Source organism: Dendrobates tinctorius, unplaced genomic scaffold, assembly GCF_039654945.1.
Source record: "Dendrobates tinctorius isolate UK_male_01 unplaced genomic scaffold, ASM3965494v1 ptg000270l, whole genome shotgun sequence".
Classification (NCBI taxonomy): domain Eukaryota; kingdom Metazoa; phylum Chordata; class Amphibia; order Anura; family Dendrobatidae; genus Dendrobates; species Dendrobates tinctorius.
Genome location: NW_027361937.1, coordinates 2,165,191 through 2,189,336, shown reverse-complemented (window position 1 = coordinate 2,189,336; position 24,146 = coordinate 2,165,191). Strand labels below are relative to the sequence as shown.

Here is a 24,146-nt window from a genome sequence, read left to right as displayed (position 1 = left end):
CCACAGTCTCTGTGTCCCCCAATGAGGCGAAGGAGAAATTATGTTTCCAAAATTGTGCTGATGTAAAGTAGGCATGTGGGAAATGTTATTTATGAACTATTTTGTGCAATATGACTCTCTGATTTAAGTGTACAAAAATTAAAAGTTTGAAAATTGCAACATTTTTGCCAAATTTCTGTTTTTTTCATAAATAAACGCAAGTTGTATCAATTTTTTTTTACCACTAACATGAAGTACAATATGTCACGAAAAAATATTCTCAGAATCAGTGGGATACGTTGAAGCGTTCCAGAGCTGTAACCTCATAGTGACACTGGTCAGAATTGTAAAAATTGGCTTGGTCTTATTAAATACCAAATTGGCTCTGTCACTAAGGAGTTAAAAAATTTCTGAAAAAAAATTTGGTTGCCATCTACAGTTTCCCTAGACCTATAACTTTTAAGCTATGTGCCCACGTAGCGATTCTGAAGCAGAATAAACCTGAGCAGAATCGCACACCCTGCTCCCGGGAAAACACATGCGTTTTTTGACGCGCTTTTGTAAGCGTTTGTCAAGCGTTTTTGCATGCGTTTTCCTAAGTATTTTTGCCCATATAATTGATGGTATGCGGAATCGCATGTGATTCCGCAAAATTAATGAACATGCTGTGTGTTTAATCGCTAAGCGTTTCCGCAGCGGTTAAAAATGCACCATTGGCACAACATGTGCGTTTTTCATTAAAAATCAAATGGATGCTTTTCTTAAGCGTTTTTTGCAGCAGAATCGCTTGTCTAAAAACGCTGCAGAAACGCTTAAAAAACGCAACGTGGGCACACAGCCTTATAGTTTTCCATCAATTTAGATAAGTGAAAGCTTGTTTTTTGTGTGGCTAGCTGACTTTTTTTATTGATACCATTTTGGGGTACATACAACATTTTAATCACCTCTTAACGCATTTTTTTGAATTTTAATTTTCGTACTTTTACAAACTTGCCGATCCTAAATCTGTATATACATTTTTTTAAACTGGAAAAAAGGGGTGAAGAGGGAGATGATTTTTTTTTTTTTTTACTATTTTATTTAATACTGTTTTACTTTTTTTTCCTTTCTTTTTTTCAGTCCATATTGTCGATGTGAACCTGCAATCATTTGATTGATTGTCCTATATACACCAATACCAAAGTATTGCAGTATGTAGTACAAAACCACATTCTCCTATAGCATCTATCAGACATAGCTGGACTTCACAAAGGAACATGGCAATGACAAAGGGCCTTCAGCAGGTCCTTGGCTGCGATGGCAACACATCAGTACCACACGATTGACCGCACGGGAGCCAATAGGAACCCAAATGAGTGACCAGGCTGGATCGCCGTGTTAAGTGCTGCTGTCAGTGATTAAAAGCAGCATTTAAGGGTTTAACAGCAGCTCATCAATGCTGGTAGGGGCAGCTATGTAATACAGATGGCTCCATGACAGATAAATACATTAAGGGTTTGAAGAGAATGTAAAATCAGAAAATGACCTATTTAAATCAGGTCTTTATTTGAACATTAATATTATATATTTTTTTTCCATATCATTAGCTACGGCCCCCCCATCACCACTCCCCCTAATTATAATTTTCACATTGGTCACTAGGCCTAATGCTTCACTCATTAGAAGCAAAACAAAAGCTCTCACCTTATCCACTTGAATAGATCTTTTTCTGCTCACCCTCAGATCTGTGCAATAGCCATTATGCATAGAGGAGGGAGGTGAGCTGTGACATCCCCTATTCATGAATCCAAATGTTATCTAATGTAGATACAAGAGCTATATGTCATTGCAATAAAGTCTGTGATGATAATGAGAATGCAGGAAGGTCTTCTGTATACAATAGGAAGTATGAATCCAGAATTAGGTCCAGATAAACATCGCATGATTTATGTACATATGTTATAAATTGGGGGGGGACACAATTTTTTTAACCCCTTCGCGACGGGGCTAATATTTATTTTTACCTCCATGACCAGGCAATTTTTTTTTTTAAATTCTGACCAGTGTCACATTATGTGGTATTAACTCTGATGTGATTAAACAGTGGAAACCTCCTACGTGTGACCCCTTTTTGGAAACTAGACCCCTGAAGGATTTTATCCAGGGGTATTAGTGAGGTTTTTAAGCCAAAGGGTACTACACAGAATATGATAACATTAGGTCATCATATTGAATATATCGTCATTAGTGTTAAGTGCAAGTGCTTGCTACTCGAGTTTGCATCGGGGTGCTCAAGCGACCCCGATGCAAACTCAAGTAGCAAGCAGTTGCACTCAGCACTAGTCGTCATATTGTCATCAGTTCTTTTTTAGCTCTGGAAAAATCCCTAACCCTAGCCCGACCGCCAAAGAAGGAAAGAAATAAAAATTAGAAAATGAAAAAAATGTAATCTAAGAGGATGAAACAGGGGGATGACATACTAATTATTGGCTTTTGATCACTGATAGGGTCTCTCTCAATGGTCAAAAAGGAACCAATAGGAAAAATCCTTGCTGTTGCCGGGTGCAGCTGGCAGGCTTCGGTTGGGCGCACTTTTACTGCTGTTTTTTTTTTCAGGAAGAGGAGGCTGAGGACCAAGGGACGGAGCTGAAGGGACTGTGGGAAGGGCTTGGGGACAAAATTTCTATCTCTGACATGTATATCATGTCAGAAGAGAGAGAAATGTTTTTAATAGCTGGCACATTTTTTTAATTTTTTTTTTTTTTACAAGATCGCCGTTATTCATTGGCGATCACATGATTGGGGACCAGAAAAACTGGCCCTGATAGTGTTCTCCAGGTTCTCAGTTACTTCCAAACTCTGGGGGCCCTATACCCTTATTCCCGATCATCGTTTTAAAATGCCAAGGAGGGAATAAAGCCCTTTGGGGGCCACCGTTTGAATTTATAGTGGTGGTCGTTAAGGGGTTAAAATTGCTTTTAACATGAAAACCTGATTTAAACAAGCATTATTTTCTGATGACACATTCCATGAGCTGAGTGCTGGTGGTCACACATGCTCAGTCACTCGCTGCATAATGATATGACGTTCACTGCATAACAGCCAAAGGAAATAGTCATCTGCCCTACTTGTCAGGGAGGGCACAGAGAGCCTCTCTGTAGGTTGGAGAAGTACGGAGGGACCTATATTGTCAACTACAATGGGGGAAGGAGACTGATTCTTAATTGAGGTCACCCCCAGATGCAGAGAAAAGCAGCAAGGGGAAAAGATAAAGTCAAAACATGATGAATGCTGTAATTTTGTGGAACAAACAGTTCAAACAACGTTAAACCCACTATTAACCTCTTTGCGACATATGAAGTAAATGTGCCTTATGAATGGGAAGGGACTCCCGCAAATTGACATACAGTTATATCATGGCAATCATGAAGGAATATTGTTTTTTTTATTACCGTATATACTCGAGCATAAGCCGAGTTTTTTCAGCCCCCTTTTTTTCCGGCTTATAATCAAGTCACGGTCCCTGTGATTGAAAAAAAACCTCACCTCTTGTCGCTGAGGGCCAGATGCCGGTGTCCTGAGCAGGCAGGGACACCGGCGCGCTATGGGGGTCAGGTGCTGGTGTCGCCGCTAGCTTAGGCCCCCCGGCACTGGCGATATTTACCGGTCCCCGCTCCATTGCTGCGCACCGCTCTGTCTTCCAGGGCTCTCTCCAGTGACATTCAGGTCAGAGGGTGTGATGATGTAGTTAGTGCGCGCCATGCCCTCTGCTGCCTGAACGTCACTGGAGAGAGACTCGGAAGACAGAGCGACGCGCAGCGATAAAGCGTGGACCGGTAAATATCGCCTGTGACGGGGCCTGAGTCAGCGGGGACACCAGCACCTTATCTATGGAGCATCTTATGGGTCCACCATTATCCTATGTGCAGCATTATATGGGGCATATTTTGTATGACGCATCTTATGGGGCATTATGAATTGTATGAAGCATTATATGGGGCTTCTGATTCAATATGGATATTCAAAAACATTCAACCTACTGATGTCTCAATTAATTTTACTTTTATTTGTATCTATTTTTATTTTTTAAATTTACCAGTAGCTGCTGCATTTCCCACCCTAGGCTTATACTCAAGTCAATAAGTTTTCCCAGTTTTTTTGTGGCAAAATTAGGGGGCCTCGGCTTATATTCGGTTCGGCTTAAACGATTATATATGGTAATTATTTTGAGTGGTATGACTTTTTTCTGAGGGCATAAAAATTCAAATTTTCAATATTTTGATAAAGAAAACCACTATAATCATATCGACCTAAATTTACTACTATCATGAAGTACAAGGTGTTTAAATTTACTACTATCATGAAGTACAATGTGTTTACGAAAAAACAATCTCAGAATCACTGGGATATGTTGGAAGTGTTCCAGATTTATTACTGCATAAAGTAACAAAAGGTCAGAATTGAAAAATTTGGCCTTGTCAGGAAGGAGAAAACAGGCTGTGACGTGAAAAGGTTAACAACCATCAATGATTTTTCATATAAAAATTTTTAGGATATCCCCTTCAGGACGATCATATAACTACAAAAGTATACGTCATTTGGCAGAGTCTTTTTTTGTCACCAAATCTGTTAAGGAAACAGCTTTGTTACTTTTCATCACCAGAAATTTGTTTGATCTAGAACCGACACTATGTACACACAGTGAAAATATAAAAGCTCCACAGACATAAAGCAGACAAATCAAAGGGCACAACAGGTGCTTGTAACAAATGCAAAGAAACGCCACAGTCAGCCCATGTGCTGACATTTAAGCTTAATGTTCGGTAATACTGATTGCAGATGATTAGAAGAGTAAATGTTCGCTGCATTATTCTGTGACCAGTGTTTTAGCAGATAATAGGCTTCAGTGATGCTCCTCTATGTGCGTGCAGTCTGTAGAAGTGTCATTAATTTAGGTGCATATTTTGCTTTTTAGTTAATACTCGGAGACGGAAATCAAAAATAGACCTTTTACTGTTTGATAAAAGTAATAAAATGGTTAGACATTAAATTAATTACAAGTATAATTAGCACATACCCAACGTGCACCAATCACAACATCGAAAAAAAAAAATGCACAGACACACAAAATGCGAGGAGAGAGTAAAACATGCAATTCCTTAACAACACCAAAGATACTGCTGAGTGCCAATACATAAAGCTATATACAACATGGGAAAGCTACATACAGCCCCTTAGATGGGAGGCAAAGTATTTATATCCACAACTTCATAATTATGAGCAGTGCACCACACACACAACTTCACACATCAGAGCTATTTCCTCCCTAACACCTCCACACAGAACAATGTGGCCTCCCACACAGCAGAGGAGAAATGACCATATCTTCTACAGACAGAGAAATCAGAAGCCCGGTATTATCCTCAGGCCAATAGCAATCAGCTTGGGATAATGCCTCTGCATCCTACAAGGTGTTGGAGACCAGCACCATGCCCATTGGTAACTGATGGATTCTCTGATGGAGCTTTACAGTACAAAGACTAAAAGAGATCATACTTATGCCCTAGTGAATGGAGTTTTACGTTCTGCCCTACTGACTTGGGCATGTATTGCCCACAAAAATGGGAATGTCAGTTTTCTAATTATTCATACTGTCCTTGCTCGTGCCCTCCTCCTTTGTGGGCTCTTTCTCAGGGCACCCAGGTGAGGAATTGGAAAACCTTCCGGAGTGTTTATATGCTGTACACAATTCCTGAACATGCTCTGGTGTAGGTGTCCACTTCTGGAAGCCGGCTTCGTTTTGTAGAAACAGTATGGCAGTATTGTGTACAGCCTTGTAATACAGATCTTCCCTGTGACCAGAATAAACAGAGAAAAGAAATGTAAGTAGAAATAGTAGCACACAGGAGAGAACAGTATTCAGGAGAATATTGTGGCATAGCGGAATAACAAAAGGGTGTTTTCATGTTTACGTCTGGCCTATGGCAAATACTGACCTGATGACCCTATCATTTCTGCGGTAGGTGTGTAGGTATGGGGATTAGAAAGCATGCTGTAAACTCAGCTGGTCACATACTCCATGCACTTGCATTACAAGCGGAATATTAACCCCTTCATGACCTAGCGATTTTCCCTCTTCTTCCTACAGACATAACTTTTTTATTTTTCATCAATATGATCGTGTCAGGGCTTGATTTTTTGCGGGATGAGTTATTCTTTGGAACGACACCATTTATTTTACCATATAGTGTACTGGTAATAAAAAATTCCAAGTGCTGTGAAATTGCAAATAAAAGTGCAATTCCACAATTTCTTTCTTTTTTTTCTTTTTCATTTAACATGTTCACTAAATGCTAAAACTAAGCTGGCAATATCATTCTCCAGGTCAGTACGAGTACGCAGATACCGAACATTTATATATATTTTTTTTACTTAAATGGTGGAAATAAATTTCAAAATTTGTGTCGCCTTTTTCTGAACTCCTTAGCATCTCCATTTTTCATGATCTGTAGCTGGGTGAGGGCTTATTTTTTGCGCCCTGAGCTGACATTTATATTGATACCATTTGGGGTAGATAAAATGTTTTGATTGCCTCGTTTTTTTTCTTATTACGTCATTCACTGATCAGATTGTTTTAATATGTTGCTAGATTGTGCGTTTGTGAACACAGCAATACTAAATACATGTATTTTTTTTTTTTCTTTTACTGACATTAATAGTTTGAGACTTGAAGCTGCGATGGTCTCATCACCTGTGCTACACAGGGCTTCGACACTGCTATGCACAGCAAAAATCACAATCTTCTATCGACGCCTGACTAGGAGGCCGGCGCTCACAGGAGATTGACAATGACAGGCACGGGGGTCTTTGGCCTGTGCTAACTAACCCCTTGGCTTGATGGCAGCAGACATAAAACAGCTCACATCATCCCCACAACTATTATTTCACTTGCCACCGCACCAGGGCAAGTGGGAAGAGCGGAGGTTAAGTGCCAGAATTGCCGCATCAAATGGATGCACCATTTTTGAGGTGCTGATGGATGATGTTCTTAGTCTGGGAGAAGGCCAATATCCATGGCCCCATCCCAACCTATTAATATCAGCCGGTAGCTGTCTGTTTAGCCTTTGCTGGTTAGTAATTTTTTTGGGGTCCTCCCTATAATAACCAGTAAAGGCTATACAGACAGCTGTGAGATGATATTAATAGACTGGGAATCTTTATGGTTATTGGACATCCCTTCCCAGAATATCAACATCAGGCCCCAGCTGTCGGCTTTCCCTCAGCTGGTTAGAAAACTACGCGGGACCCCACGCCGTTTAAAAAAAAATAATAATAATTTAATAAGCTTGATACACAGTGGATGCTGACTACAAGTCTCATCAGTATCGCCTGGTCTTGCTGATCCTTGGGAGATCAGGTGAAAATGATGAGCGCTGCATTCAGCACCCAGTGACTGGAAAAAGCACAAACTGTATTGTTTTTTCCCAGTACATGTCACACTGACGCGGCTCACGGATGCCACACACAGACAGCACCGTTACTTTTTTTGCCAGTACCGATAATATCAGAACGTGTGAAAAGGTCTTAAGGTAGATACATGCAACAGACACGTTACGAGAGTGCAGTATAAACAAATTCCCAATAAAAGGGTTTTTGACTTGGGTCGAAGAAGGCAGTTATCTCACTCACAGCAATCGCTGGGAGACACAGATTTTATTTCTGAATGTTTAAAGGGTTGCGCCAATTCTTTTATACTGATTACCTATCTTGTGGCTAGGTCATCAGTAGATCTTTGGGGGTCCAATACACAACACCCCTACTAACCAGCTGCTCATGGTGACGGACGGATGATAGCAGTTGCCGAGCTTAAAACATCACTCCAGTGTTTTGTTTATTTTTTCAGCGCTGGAGTGGCCCTTTAAATGTAAATCTACTGCCTCCAGTCATATGCTCTCCCTGGCTGGAGGTCAAAAGCTACATCACAAGCTCTCAATGCAAGTCTGTGAGAGCCAGAATGAGGTTCTCATAGACTTGTAATCAAAAGTGACGTCCGCTCCACGAAACACTGGAGCTGCCGGTAGGTCACTTTTCGATGGAGACTGATGCTGGAAAATAAAAAATGCGGTGGCAGGTGGGTATGAGGCAGGGGAATTACATTTAAAGCAACTCTCCAGCAGTGCAATAAAAAAATGCTGCAGTGGTGCTTTAACAGAACAGCTCCATCAATTGTGTAGGGGTTGGTGGCTAATACTATATATCTGCCCTTATTCGAGTGAATATGCAGTACCCGGCAGCTACACAATTGATGTAGCTGGGCAGCTTTTCAATTATGACAATGATGGTATGTAAACAGCTATGTACATGTACACTGTGTAAGAGTCATTACCAGGTACTGCAGGTCACCTCCTACTTGCTTTAATAAGAACTTGGCTACAGTACCCAGGCGTGGCAACAGTGTGCAAAGCTGTGCTGTTCCATCTACGTACATTACTTACATTTGCATTCGGCCTCTGCCAGCACCATGAACATTTGATCGGTGTCAGACCCCTAGAGATCATATTTTGAAGACCTATCATTGTAGATCATAAATATAAACGTAGTGGAGCAACCCTTTAATGTCTCATCCAACAGGTTTACAGCTATGAAGTGAGCCCCCTCAACACATTATTTCAGAGCCAAGTCACCACTACATACCTCTTACACATATGCTGAGAGCCACTTCGATATTCATGCTGATAGGCTGGAAGAACCAACTGATGGCGTTTGAAGCGACTTTCTTCCATACGTGTCAGGGCAGGTGTTGGTGGGTCCCTCCACTCTGGGATAAACACAATGAAAGACAGGGGCTGATCTGAACTCTCCAGAAGGTTCTGAAAAGACAGAGGCTGATCACCCAAAGAACAAACATGTCACTGAATAACAGGCAGAGATACTGCTTTTCTTGTACCTCAAAATGTGTGACCATGGCGTCCATCAGTTCCTCACTGAATGGAGGGTTGGCCTCAAATGAACCACTTACTGGAAAGAAACTGAGACATGGACTAGGGGAGAAAAAAAAAAAAAACATCAAGAAAACTCAGAGGCAGGATATTACTTATTTACAGCATCCAATATGACAGCCACACATATTGGTAAACGTCTATGAGGACCCTGCTCCTCCACAATTGTCTTGTCAGTCACATAGCTTTATGTCTTGTGACCCATATTCTAAATGATCAGTGAGGATGCTAGCACCGAATTCACACCCACTAGACACAAGGTGGGATTTGTATCAGTAAATACGTTTGTCACACTGAGTAAAATGCATAATTGATAAAGTAGCTAAAGATGATACATCCTGCAGTGGAGATGTAGAGCTGAAGACTCACCCCCTGGAGCCAAAATATCCATCTGTGTCGGGGAATGCCGAGCAGTATTGCTTGAAATAACAGTTCAAGGGAGAAGCAAAGCACTCAGAAGTAACACCAAAAATCTTGTGCAAAGTTTGAAACACGTGGACTGGGAGTGCCCCCTGCAGCCCTGAGCCTTCATACTGTGCCGTTCCAAACATCACCTGTACAAAACACAGATTTACACCATTATTCTTTCATTGCACTTAAAAAAACAACTTAAAACACTGAAATTTAATTACACTAAAATGCCTGCCCCTGTGCCTTCACCCCACAGACACCGCTTACTGTGTGATTGGATGTTTTTTTTCTCAATATGATGACTTCCTATATCAGAAAGCATGAAGGAGTGGAACCGGGGACAAAAGCAATCACTGCCTTCTGATATGAGGGGTGAAATGGGATTGGTAGTGATGCTCCTAATGCATTTCTAACAGTACTAGATTCATAGTACTAATATCAAAAGGTTACCCCAACAGAGAACACAAGGGGACTGCTAAATAACATTTAGGAGCCAGGTAAAGGTCTATGTCCATGTTCTCATAGCAAGTATTCTTTCTAAAGCTTAATCTGCACAATCTTGTAAATGTGAGTATTGCCACAGACTACAAATATTTCGATGCAAAGGCAGAAAGCCACAACATTTTCACAGCTAATCCGTAAAGAACAGTGGCCCAGGAGTCTGGTATCAGTGACTTAGAAGACGACAATGTTCTCTTCATGTCTGGAGTATTATATACGCAATTTCGCTCCAGTCTACAACATTAAGGGTCCATTACATGAGAATAAACCAAGGCAGAGAAGCGGCCTGAGTGCTTACAAGTCTTCAATCTTGTGAAAATTAGTTATGTTACTCACGATACTTATCAACCCTTTCCTGTAAAATGCTTGCACTATTAGGTATCCTCATGTAATGCAATCAGCATAAGGCAAGGGCAAGAGAGCTGTGTCGTGCCATTCATCATAAGCCAAGTGCTGACTGTAACAATAACCCCTAAGGTGTTATGGGTAATAGCAATCTAAATCATTTAATATGGGGGTTATGTATCAAGAAGTGGCTCCTCTAAATCTTTTAGTAGGTAAAAAAAGATAAAAGCCCCAAATCATCAAGACTGGGGCATGTCTCATAATGAATTAGCAGCATATGCCAAAAGGCCTGTGCCACGCCAAAAATCTTACCCAGTCTGACTGGCGTAAGATTTCTGGGGTAAGGTATGCCACAGCTCTTCAAAAATAAGATGGGCCCTGTGGCATCATGCACCTGATCTGCCCTAGCTCCACCCATTTTACTTAAGCTGGACAAAACTTGTGTGAAAACTCCTAAAATGGCAAAATGTTTGTGCAATTCCGCGTTGCACAAAAGCGTTGCGACTTTAAAACATTTTACGACAAAAGTTTTGCATAATCGATTTGATGAATTGAGGCTAAAGTTTACTAAAGTTACTTATAATAAAAAAACACACCTCAAAAAGCCGTACAGTACTTCTGCAATCATAACATCACACAGGAAAAAAAACATGTTATTTAAACCGGAGTTTGAGAAAGTTGCCATAAAAATCAATGAATGTACATATAAAAGGTCCTGAATATGGTGTCCCAAAGAAGTACATTGTGATGTAACCCATTAGGGTCAATGTTACATGTTCTTGGTCTCTGTCATGTGGCACACCATCATATTTGGTTTCCTGCTCCTAAGCTTGAACACAAAACCGAAAATATTCTGCGCAAATGTAAACCTGGCATTTTGCAATTTAATTCATACACCAGAAGATAGCCCATCAGCATTAATGATCAACGTACCTGATACCTTCGCAAAAGACACCACACACGAGACAAGAACTTTTCCGATCCTGGATCATCTGTGCAACTGAGACGATAAAGTTGAAACTGCAAAAACAGTACATGTTAGACTGGACAATGTTCATCCAGATTGTGAGCCCCATCAGGGACAGCGATGATAATGTGTGCAAACCGTTAAGTGCTGCGGAATATGTTAGCGCTATATAAAAATAAAGATTATTATTATTATAATAAGGAAATACTAAACAAAGCCTAGGGATTTTATTCGTAGAGGCGGCTCACCAATTTGCTGAAGTAGCTCTGGTTGATCCGAACAGATTCCCCTTTGTAACGCACACAAACCAAGCTGCCATCTTGTTGAACATCTACTCCTGCCTGGATAGGCAATGCTGGCATTGTCAGCCGTACCGGGTGGCAGAACACTTTTTTATCTGGAGAAGGAGCAACTGCAGCTGGTTCTGTAAAACATTTTTATTATTCCAGAGTGACAAATTCTCAAAGGGTTAAAATTACTATAGAAAAGTCCATAAACAGTATAAAGCCATTTGGTGTCAGATTTAGGGTGAAACTTTGCCTCTGTTAGACATCCCTTGACTAATAACTGGTGACATAGCATGGAATAGGACTTGCTACAGCTGTGACATATCTGAGTAACACACTGACATCAAGCTATATAACATCACAATTATTAGTAATGAAAACAAAAAGCGGATTCAGCAGGACACCAATTAAAATAAATGTTCAATATAATTTTTGGATAAGGGTGAAAGTATTGCAGCCATAGCTGGCCTAGAGCGAGTGCAGAGGAGGCAACTAAGATTAAGGGAATGAGTGGACTGCAGTAACGAGACAGGTCCAAATTTGGGGTCATTCCGTGGAAGAAAACGAAGGCTTAGGGGTGCTCTTATTACATGTACAAGCATATAAATGAACAGTACAGAGAACTTTCTAACGATACACAGTCATGCAATGGTGATTGTTCTCTATGTCTAGATTAAAAAGGGCTAAATCATCATCACGGACGATGACTCTCTGCCAACATAATGTTGTAATGGATAATTTACTAGACAAATACAAGAAAGGCCTGGATGTCTTTCTTGGAAAATGTGATATTACAGGTTATGGGTACTATGTTCTGTGATGGGACGTTGTTTCAGGGAACTAGTCCGATTGCTGGATGTGGAGTGGGAAAGGAATCTTTCCAATAACATGGGAGTTAGCGCTGCCTCATGCGGTTTGCTCTTGATCAATATATTCGGCCACAGGTTAAACCTGATAAACTCTTTAGTCAATCCTAACAACTGCAACTTCTATTTACACCCGAGAACTTCCATGAAATTGTAAGTTCTCCAATTAGACTGTTATTAAGGATGATGCTTAAAGCTATTAAATTCAGTGTCCATCTATATCATAATTTCATTTCTAGGTCCAAAAATGATATATGGAGTCATTTCACAATTTATCATTAGAGAGAGGTAGCAGCTCAATTTTTCAGCTTCCTTTTTCACACAGCCATATAATTAAAGGCTATGTACTCCTCCACAACTAACAGTTATAATATTGCTTCAATGCACCTAAATTGATCGCATTCATGCAGAAGATTAGTAAGAAGGACCAGATTGAAAGGATTATGACTGCATGATCAGATTATATATAAATTGTTTGTAGTTTGTCAACACTGGTCTACATAAAAGCTCTAACTAATAAATGTTTCAAAAAGTCTGCCAAGGGCCTTCATTTTTCATTTAACCTCATAATGACCAAGCACTGGAAACTTAGAGCATTTGGTTTTAATCCCACGCCATTGTTAAATTACGACTCCGAATTTAAGCTCCTGCAATGTAGTTAATAGCAGGTCAAGAGGAAGCTGAGGTTTATTAGCACGCCTGTCCTGTCAATGAGCCCACTGTACAGTACGTGTAGAGGCATCTGCCCTGCAGACCTAGCTCAAATTCTAACAGAAATTCTAACAACTGCTCCCCCCCTCCCTGTCTTGCTCTACACAAGAAATGCGTAGAGCAAGACAGGGGGGGAAGCAGGTGAATAAGCCCCGCCCAGCGGACCAGACAGCAGCAGTTTACATACATCTGAACCGATATAAAAAAGGTATTTATGCATGAAAGGTGCGGGGTCAGGGGGAAGCAAAAGTACTAAGAGAATCCTTATGTGACACACAATTGAATATCATTATATGATATCTTAAAAAAGGGGTGACAGATTCACTTTAAGCTAAGTAAATAGCTTGATTATTATATCATAATAGTGACGAAAAGCCTGATGTTATCATTTTCAGGGTCAAGAGTTGGAGTCAGTCAGGGAAATTGAGGAGTCGGGAGTTGGAAGTTTAGCTTACCGACTCCACAGCCCTGCCAGAAATATTATATCCCATCATATGGTAAATTTATAATGAGCAGCAACAAATCCAATGCTGTACAGGAAGTTCTCCAGCAATTACCAACAAAAATATAATTTTATTATCAATTTAGAATTACACTTCTTTACTAGTGTACCGTATGTGTTTGTGCCACTCATCACTGGCTGTATCAAAAATATATGCATCTAATAATACATACACGTCTATTAACAGTGCACAAAATAAATGAGCGCACAACCATTGAAAATTAAGATTTTAATCAATATCTCACTAAACACATGAACAATTCAAAATTTTGATAAGACTGAGCGTCATAGAACATTTTTTAACTCATAACATGAAAGTAAGGTTAACCCCTTTACGACCTATGGTACATCATAGGTCGCCTCCCCCCTTTGTGAATACTTTAAACGTCTTCGTGACCTATGACGTATAGGTACGTCATAGGTCATGTACCTCTTTTTGATGCAGGCTTCGGCACTGAGCCCACAACCTACCCGGCATATGCCAACTGATTTGATCAACTGACATGTGCACCTAAAAGCTAAGGGTGGAATCGCGATCCACCCACGGCTGTTAACATGTTAAATGCGTGTCAATCTCAGACAGTCCTTTAACTTGCGCAAACCGCATGCGCATCATTAGCTCAGCTTATCATGACCCCGGTGTGCCGATGGGGTGGCATGACAACCCGGGGTGTGCAGGACACACATGTGGTTGTCACTGCCGAACTACTATGAGCGTCGCTCCGTGGCCAGCACTCATAGCAGATGAGCATTTTTGCTATGCATAGCAGGGCTGCAGCACAAGTGATCAGATAATCGCAGCTTCAAAAGTTCAAATCGCCCTCCTTTTGCACCTCTCAAAATAAAATTAAAAATACACATTTGGTATCAGCGTGATCAGAAACACCATATCTATCAAAATATAAAAATAAATAATCTGATAGGTAAATTGGTGTAAGGATAAAAAAATAAAACGGCAAAAATTTCTTTTTTTAGGTCACCGCAACATTGCAATAAAATGCAATAACGGGCGATCAAAACACTATCTATCCCAAAATGGTATCAATAAAAACATCTGCTCTGTGCGCAAAAAATAAGCCCTCGCCCAGCCCAAGATCCCAAAAAGAGGAGATGCTATGGGTCTTGGAATATGGCGACAGTTTTTTTTTTTTTTAACAAACTTTGGATTGGATTTTTTATACCCCTTAAATAAAAAAGAACCTATATGTGTTTGGTATCTACAAACTCGTAATAACCTGGAGAATCATAATATCAGGTCAGCTTTAGCATTTAGTGAACATGGAAAAAAACAATTGTGAGTTGCACTTGTTTTGCAATTTCACCGCACTTGGAATATTTCCCTTTTTCCAGTGCACTATATGGTAAAATCATTGGTGTTGTTCAAAAGTACAACTTGTCCCACAAAAAACAACCCCTCACACGTTCAGATTGACGGAAAAATAATAAAAAAGTTATGGCTCTGGGGAAAAAAACCAAGGTGGTAAAGGGGTTAATAATATAACAGCTCTCATGCAGCCCCACATAAGGGCACCACCACTGCTATGTTTCATTGTAGGCACCATTTATTTTTCATTGTACTCCTCAGACTTGTGACATCATACAGTTTTGAAGCTGTCAGCTCCAAAAACATTCATCTTGGTCTTATCCCTCCAGAGTATAGAGTCCCAGTAGTCTTCATATTTTTCAACATGGGTCCTGGTAAATTATAGGCAGGCTTTTTTGTGCATGGGCTTAATGAAAAATGCATGGTGCCTACAGTGAAACATAGTGATGTAATTATCTGGGGCTGCATGAGAGCGCCTGGTACATTTCATTGATGGTATCTTGAATTCACAGATGTCCTGCTCTATGTTGAAAGAGAAGATGCAGCCATCACTCCGTGCCCTTGGTAGATGTGCACTTTTCTAACATGACAATGATGTAAACACACAGCTAAGGCCACTGGTGCATTTCTGAAGAACAGTGTGAAAGTGGCCAAGCATGTCTCCTGATCTGAACCCAATAAAACACCTGAGTAATTCTGAAGTGACAAGTTGAGCATCACTCTCCATCCAGCATCTAGGATCTAAACCAGGATATTCTTAAAGAATGGGGAAAAAACGTTGCAATATGTCGCCAACTTGTTCAGTGCATGCCTAGAAGACGTTATTGCTATTCTTATAGCATAAAACTGAAAATTTTTAATGAACGTTAAATTATTAACCCCTTCGTGAATGAGCCAATTATGACCTTAATGACCAAAGCCAATTTTTATCTGACCAGTGTCACTTTAAGTGGTAATAACTATGGAACTCTTCAACGAACCCCGATTCCAAGACTGTTTTTTGTGACATATTGTACTTCATAATAGTGGTAAAATTAGTTTGATATGACTTGCGTTTATTAGTGAAAAATTGGAATTTTCAAACTTTTAATTCTTATGCCCTTAAATTCGAAAATTATATTGCACAAAATACTAAAAAATTAACATTTTCCACATGTCTACTTTACATCTAAATCATTTTTGAAACATCATTTATTTGTGTTAGGAAGGGTTAAAAGTTGATCAGCGATTTTTCATTTTTCCAACAAAATCATTTTGTTTTAGGGACCACATCACATTTGAAGTGACTAGGGCCACTATTTGACAGAAAGTACCCAAAAGTGACACCATCCTAAAAACTGCACCACTCAAAGGACTCAAAACCACATTCAAGAAGTTTACTAACCCTTCATGTGCTTTACTGGAATTAAAGCAACATGGAAAGAAAAAAAATCGAACATTTAACCTTATCTGACAAAAATTTTACTTTAGCCCCAAACTTGTTATTTTCACAAGAGTAACAGTAGAAAATTGACCCAAAAATTTGTTGTGCAATTTCTCCTGAGTACGCCGATATCCCATACATGGGGAAATCCATTGTTGGAGCGTATGGCAAGGCTTGGAAAGGAAGGAGCGCCGTCTGACATTTCGAACACAAAAATGGCTGAAATCGAGAGTGGACGCCATGTTGCATTTGGAGAGCTCCTGGTGTGCATAAACAGTGGAAACCAGGGCTGTGGAGTCGGTAAGCCAAACCTGCGACTCCAACTCCTCAATTTCCCTTCCACCGACTCCGACTCCAACATATATTGCTTATATTTAAGTGAAAAATTCATTGTAGTACAATGTGAACATCAGGCTAAGTGCACACGTTGCAGAAAATTTCTGCACAAAAACCTGAATCCCTTCCCAGAAACCGCACCTATTTTTCCGCGGCGGTTTTTGCACGTTTTTTGATGCGTTTTTGACCGCAGCGGTTTCTAAATGCATGGAAGAAGCCAAAACTGCGGAAAAATCCGCAAAATTAATGTGCATGCTGCGTTTTTTACCACGATGCGGTTTTTTCGCGGTAAAAAACGCATCAATGTGCACAAAAAGTGAAAAATGCATAGAAAAGACTGTGCAACTTATTTTTAGCGGTTTTATAGTGAAAACCGAGGTAAAAACCGCTAAAAAAACGCTGTGTGTGAACACAGCCTCAGACATTTAATCATTTTTATGATACAATAATCAAGACATTTAGATAGAACATATATATTTATTGGAATACAACTTTAGAACACAAAAAACTGTAATAAATTGTAAATATGTAATACACTATGTAATATCGATGACATATATATACACACAGTATATATAACACTATGTAATAAACTATGTAAGTGGCAAAAAACAGTTTTCAACTAAAACATACTAAATAACATTTGTGCAGTCTATGAATTTGTTCTAAGAAATAGAATTGCCTCCATCAGATCCTCCTTCATAGATGACCTAAAATTTGACCTAATAATTTTAAGGCTAGAGAACAACCTCTCTACACTAACTTGGGTTGGAGGCAAAGCCGTAACCACATGGGCAACATCTCTAACAATTTCCAAGTATAAAGGAATTGCCTCATGCACAGTCAGTTTTGATGAACGGTTGAATTTTTATTTTTCTTTGAGAGCAAGTGAAACATTTTGCTGAAATATGGTCAATCTGCTGCTATAGGAAACGGAGTGAAATCTTTTCCTTGCAGCAACGCTTTGCCTGCTCCATATCATCCAAATACTTGTCAAAGTCAAACTCCTCATCTGATGAGGATGAAGATATGGCAGCAGTAGCACTGTCAGGACCCAAGTCCTCTTGCGCCTGGCAGTCCTCCTGTAGGCCACTCTACCTCAGTCAGAGCTTCTTTTCCTTTAGTAAGGTGTTGATCATCAAGCAATATACGATGACTTGGGTCCACAAAAAAAGCTGCCAGAAAAATTTTGTTTTCCAATAGTTGTGTCTCTCTCCGATTCATTGAAGCAGAAATGCCATCTGCGATTAAATCTCCTCTTTGGGACAGGCAAAACAGCAAGTTCTTCCACTCCCTTATGAAAATGCCAGGAGTTAAATCCTCAGCTTGTAGTTTTTTAGTCACGGTAAATAGGTGATTAAACAATTCCTTCAATTCAGCCACCTGTGTCCATTGACCTTCATTTAGGGTTACCTGAGGGTTCGCCATATCTATAAGAAACGGTTTTAGCCAGGATCAAAACTAGGGGGGGCAGAACCTCATACTGTTCCGAAGAATCTCATACTGCACACCTCAGCTGCTGCAGAACCTTATACTGCACACCCCTACACTTGAAAATAAAGCCTGCACCTTAAGATGTGGTGAATGCAATCTATTTATTCCAACTATCAATTGATGTTGATGTGTTACTGAAGACGAGCAATGCCTGTCCTGGGCGTCCTTTTGGGCAGCTATGAGGTGTACCTGACTGGTGCTAAAAAAAAAAAGGAGTGTTAGTCTGTGTGCTACCCGGCTTTCATTCTTTTTGGTACAGATAAGATATGGATAGACAGATATGGATAAATGGATAGATTTCTAATCTGCTTTTGCTATTGAAAATATTATCTATGAGCTCAAAAACCTTTCAGGTGATGCGGTTTTTTTAAAAAGCTGATCTGCTTTTGCAGCTGAAAAACGTATCCTCAAAAAACGCAGCAAAAACGCTGTGGGTGAATGTAGCCTTAGATCAGGAATAGAACAGCCATTTATAGGACATTTCATAACTTTCCCAAATTCCTATGAAAAAATATTCAGCACATTCTGCATTGAACTACTGTACCAAATTTATTATATATTTTAGGAGTCGGACCATTTTATACCGACTCCACAGCCCTGGTGGAAACCCCCACAAGTGATCCCATTTTGGAAACTAGACCCCTTCAAGGAATTTATCTAGATGTGTAGTAAGCACCTTAAACCCCCAAGGTGCTTCACAGAAGGTTATAATAGAGCTGTGAAAATCAAAAATCACATTTTACCCAGCTCCCAGCTGTGAAGCCTGGCTGGTTAATAAAAATAAGGGGGAACCCATGCCGATTTTGTTTTAATTATCTATTTACAGCGCAGGAGCCGGCTGATGAATACTCCCATCAGCAGCTCCTGCTCTCACTGTTATTAGCGCCAGCTGATCGGAGCAGTAGTCCCATCAGGCGACAAGAATGACCAGAGGTAAACGCTATACCTCTGATCACAGCTGCGGACTCACGCTGTCATTTGACAGCGTGTGAAACACGGCTGTCTGACCGGTGGTGATTATTTTACTGCGGATCAGAAGCGGTGTTTTCTGCGCTGTCATGCATATGTAAGCACGACAAACACCCGGTATTCAGAGGGTCGAACCCGAACAGTAACACGGACTTCATGGTGAAGTCCGTTTTCAGTGTCCATGCCCCAAGAGTAGGTGTTCGGTACGGACGTCACACTTTACTGTTCCAGTTTGCCCATCTCTACGCAGGATATATGTGACCCGAGCCTTCCTCCGGTTTTCGCGAGGTAGAATGAACAAATAGACAGAAGCACAAGAATAGTTAATATTTTTATTTTTGCACGATTCACTGTGCGGTATAAGTGATAAGGTGGATTTATTCTTCAGGTTGGTGCAATTACAGTAATACCAGATTTATTTACAGTACAAATGTATTTTTTTTTAATAAAAAGGTAGTTTTTTTTAATCGCCATATTCTGAGAGCTGTAACTTTTTTATTTTTTGCCCGAATGAGCCATACTAGGGCTTGTTTATTGCAAGACAGTTTGGTGTTTTCATTTATACCTTATTGTTTTTTTACATACGACTATTTGATCCGCTTTTTATTCACTTTTTTGTAGGCCACTATGATGAAAAAGGCGAAATTTTTGGCTTTTTTTTTTTTTTTTTTTAACGGTGTTCTCCATATTGAATACATGATGCAGGTTTATACCGAAGGGCTTCAGCTGTCATGTACAGCTGACCCCCGAGGGAATTACCGCCGCTGGGCGGCGCTATACTCTTATTCCTCAGCCCCGTTAAAAAGCAGTGATGAGGAATAAGGCCCCTTAATGACCACTGTTAAAAGGCATATCGGCGGTCGTTAAGGGTTAACCTCACTTTCATGTTATGGGATAAAAAAAATTTCTAGGAAACTTCGTTTCGCTAAAATGTGTAGGCTATGTGCACACCTTGTGGATTTTTATGTGGATCCGCAGCATTTTTTCTGCACGGATTTGCACCAAATCCGCAATGTATTGTCCAACCAATGTTATGCAATGGGAATCCAGAATTGGTGTGCACATGCTGTGGAAAATTCCGCGTGGATTCGCATCATTTTATTTTCCGCAGCATGTCGTTTTGCCGATTTGCAGCGTTTCTGCACCCATTGACTTACATTCAGTCAAATCCGCAGTTAAACTGCAGGTGTAAAAAGGTCTGCGGATTTGCATGCCAAAAAAACTGCACATAGGGAGGAGGAAGAGTGTGTGGGCGGAGGTTATGTGTGGGGGGGACGCTATGTGTGATCGGAGAATGTGTGTGGGTCTGTCTGTGGGTGTCTGTGTGTAGTCAGGCATCGTCTGATGGGACTACCCGGCTATATCTGGTGTCACATATAACAGTGACAGCATGAGCCGATGCTGGGTAGTCACATCATCCGGTGACTGTGTTCAAGCGTAAAGCAAAAAAAAAAACATTCATACTCACAAAACACAAATCCCTGATGCCCTCAATCTCCTGTAATGAAAATAAAATAATAAACCACCATAAATACATAAATACTCCCTGGTCTGCCGTAGTCCTAAATAACGAGTGCCCAAGCCGATCTCATGTGTAGAACAATCACATCGGGAGATGTGACCGATCTACATGGCTCCGGTAACACAGTGACAGGAGGTATCCTCCCGCAGTCTATCACTGCGCCGCTGTCAGAGTCACCGGAGTTGGTGCTGTCACGTGCGGCACCACTGCGTGAGAAAATTCTCACAGCAGTGGTGTCGTAAAGTGAGAGCACGAACTCAGCTGACCACTCACTGTTACACTGCAAGAGTGATTATCTCCTGTCACTGTATCACCGGGAGGCAGTGTAGAGCAGTCACATCTCCCGATGTGACTGTTCTAGATGTGAGATCGTCGTGGGACACTCGTTATATAGGACTACGGCGGAACAGGGAGTATTTATAGTGGTTTATTATTTTATTTTTATTACAGGATATCGAGGACGTCGGAGAATTAGGTGCTTGGAGTAAGTATGGTTAATTAAAATTAATAAAGGACTTTATTCTGGGTGTTTGTGTTTATTTACAATACATCTATAGGATTTGTAATGGGGGCGTCTTATTGACGCCTCTCCATTACTAATCCGTGGGCTTGATGTCACCGGTCAATACACAGGTGACATCAACACCACAAATATTACCCCGCTTGCCACCGCAACAGGGCAAGTGGGAAGAGCGGATGCTAAGTGCCAGGACTGGCGCATCTATAAGATGCGCCATTTCTGGGGCGGCTGAGAGCTGATGTTTTTAGCCAGGGGGGTTGCCAAAATCCATGGCCCCTTCCTATGTTATTAATATCAGCCCGCAGCTGTCTGCATAGCCTTTGCTGGTTCGATTTTATAGGGGGACCCCATGTCAATTTTTTTCTGGGGTTCCCCTGTAAACTAGCCAGTAAAGGCTAAGCAAACATTTGTGAGCTTATATTAATAGCCTGGGAAGGGGCCATGGATATTGGTTCCTACCCAGAATATTAACATCAGCCCTCATCCGTCGGCTTTCCCTCTGCTGGTTATGAAAATTACGTGGGAGCCCATGCAATTTTTTTTTTAAATTGTTTCTGTAAAATAAACAGATATTGCATTTGACGCAGATTTTGTGTGTGTGTCTTTTATTTTACTCTATGTGCCATTTTATTAATGAGGGTATTTGGCTGACACATACATATATGTACACACATATATATATATATATATATATATATATATCTCAAAAAACAGGGAAACAGCAGATGAAGTAAAAAAGTGAACTTTAATGCCCAATGGCGTGGCAACGTTTCGGATGTGAAATCCTTTTTCAAGCAGAGGGATACAGTGAGCATCATGTTGCCTCCATCCTTAAAATTTCTAAGACGGCAGTCCATTACAACAAGGTCAAGCAGCAGACATTGGGGACAACAAAGCTACAGAACAGCAGAGGGCGAAAACGGCTCTCCACTGACATGGATGACCATCATCTTATTCGAATGTCACTCAGCAACCGCAGGATGACATCAAGTGGCCTACAAAAGGAATGGCAAATGGAAGCTGGGGTGAAGTGCACGGCAAGAACAGTTCATATCAGGCTCCTAGAGGCAGGACTCAAGTCATGTAAAGCAAGAAAAAAGCCTTTCATGAATGAGAAGCAAAGGAGAGCCAGGCTGAAGTTTGCCAAAGACCATAAGGATTGGACCATAGAGGACTGGAGTAAGGTAATCTTCTCTGATGAGTCATTTTTTCAGCTTTGCCCAACACCTGGTCGTCTAATGGTTAGACAGAGACCTGGAGAGGCGTACAAGCCACAGTGTCTTGCAGCTACTGTGAAATTTGGAGGAGGATCGTGATGATTCGGGGATGCTTCATTAAGGCTGGAATTGGGCAGGTTAATCTTTGCGAAGGACGTATGAATCAAGTCACATACAAGGTTATCCTGGAAAAACAGTTGATTCCTTCTGCTTAGGCAATGTTCCCCAACTCTGTGGACTGTTTTTCCAGCAGGACAATTTGCCATGCCACACAGCTAGGTCAATCAATGTGTGGATGAAGGACCACCACATCAAATCTCTGTCATAGCCAGCCCATTCTCCAGACCTGGACCCCACTGAAAACCTCTGGAATGTAATCAAGAGGAAGATGGATAGTCACAAGCCATCAAACAAAGAAGAACTGCTTACATTTTGGTACCAGGAGTGGCATAAGGTCACCCAAAAGCAGTGTGAAAGACTGGTGGAAAGCATGCCAAGACGCATGAAAGCTGTGATTAAAAATCATGGTTATTCCACACAATATTGATTTCTGAACTCTTCCTGAGTTAAAACATTAGTATTGTTGTTTCTAAATGATTATGTACTTGTTTTCTTAGCATTATTTGAGGTCTGCAAGCACTGCATTTTTTGTTACTTTGATCATTCCTCATTTTTTGAAAATAAATACAAAATTTAATGCTTGGAAATTCGAAGACATGTTGTCAGTAATTTACAGAATAAAAGAGCAATTTACACTTTACTCAAAAATATGCCTATAAAGAGAAAAATCATGCAAACTGAAAATTTTGCAGTGGTCTCTTAATTCTTGCCAGAGTTGTAAAATATATATATCACACACACACATTATATATATATATATATATATATATATATATATATACTTATATTCAGTTATATTTGTTTTGTGTGTAAACATTATATTAGAATGTGGTATGTAATCATATTATGGTCTAAAATGGAGAATGTAAAAGAAGAGGTTGGACAAAGAAATGACATCACAATTTTTTTTTGTTAAATAATATATCTTTATTTAGCTTGCAAATCAGCATGAAAATCCGCATCAACAACGCGAGGATTTTCATCTGCGTTTTCTGTCAAGAAACATGGATTTTTGTGATAACTCACCGTAAAATCCTTTTCTCCGAGACGCTCATTGGGGGACACAGGTACTGTGGGTGTATGCTACTGCCGCCTGGAGGCTGACACTAAGTGAAAAAAAGAGGTTAGCTCCTCCTCCGCCGTATACACCCTCGTCCCGATTGCGGGCGGAAACCAGTTTGGTGCAAAAGCAGTAGGAGATCAAACAAAAATCAGACATCAACCTTAATGCAGGTAACAACATGTCTAGAAAATAAGCACCCTAATTTCATACAGAAAGCATATTAATTAAATAAACAGGAGCCAACTTGGCTAACAGAGCGGGTGCTGCCCCTCCCATGAGTGTCTCGGAGAAAAGGATTTTACGGTGAGTTATCACAAAAATCCATGTTTCTCCTTCTCATTGGGGGACACAGGTACTGTGGGACGTCCTAAAGAAGTCCCTGGGTGTGGGTGGGAGATTGACTCACCGATCCAAGCTACATGCACCTCTTGTCTAAAGGTGCGCCACCGCTGCTTGGAGAATCCTTCTACCCAGGCTCGCATCCGCCGAAGCCTGAGTATGGACATTGTAATGTTTAGTAAACGTGTGCAGGCTGGACCAGGCTGCTGCCTTGCAAACCTGTTCCGCCGAAGCGCCCAAGAGGCGCCCACTGCCCGAGTAGAGTGTGCTCT

The 24,146-nt window shown here is 40.6% G+C and overlaps 1 protein-coding gene across 4 annotated transcripts in view; it reads right to left on the bottom strand.

Moving 5' to 3' along the window:
* Positions 1-4,953: 4,953 nt before the first annotated feature.
* Positions 4,954-24,146, bottom strand: part of PCIF1 (phosphorylated CTD interacting factor 1) — a 138,953-nt gene continuing 119,760 nt past the window's right edge. For all 4 annotated transcript variants that reach the window (XM_073559352.1, XM_073559349.1, XM_073559350.1 and 1 more), the window contains exons 11-16: positions 11,430-11,605; positions 11,148-11,234; positions 9,327-9,511; positions 8,906-8,999; positions 8,653-8,828; positions 4,954-5,810 (exon numbers count right to left, since the gene is read on the bottom strand). In XM_073559352.1, the coding sequence (XP_073415453.1) occupies positions 5,597-5,810; positions 8,653-8,828; positions 8,906-8,999; positions 9,327-9,511; positions 11,148-11,234; positions 11,430-11,605 (932 nt within the window). In that variant the 3' untranslated portion in view covers positions 4,954-5,596. The remainder of the gene's footprint in view (positions 5,811-8,652; positions 8,829-8,905; positions 9,000-9,326; positions 9,512-11,147; positions 11,235-11,429; positions 11,606-24,146) is intronic.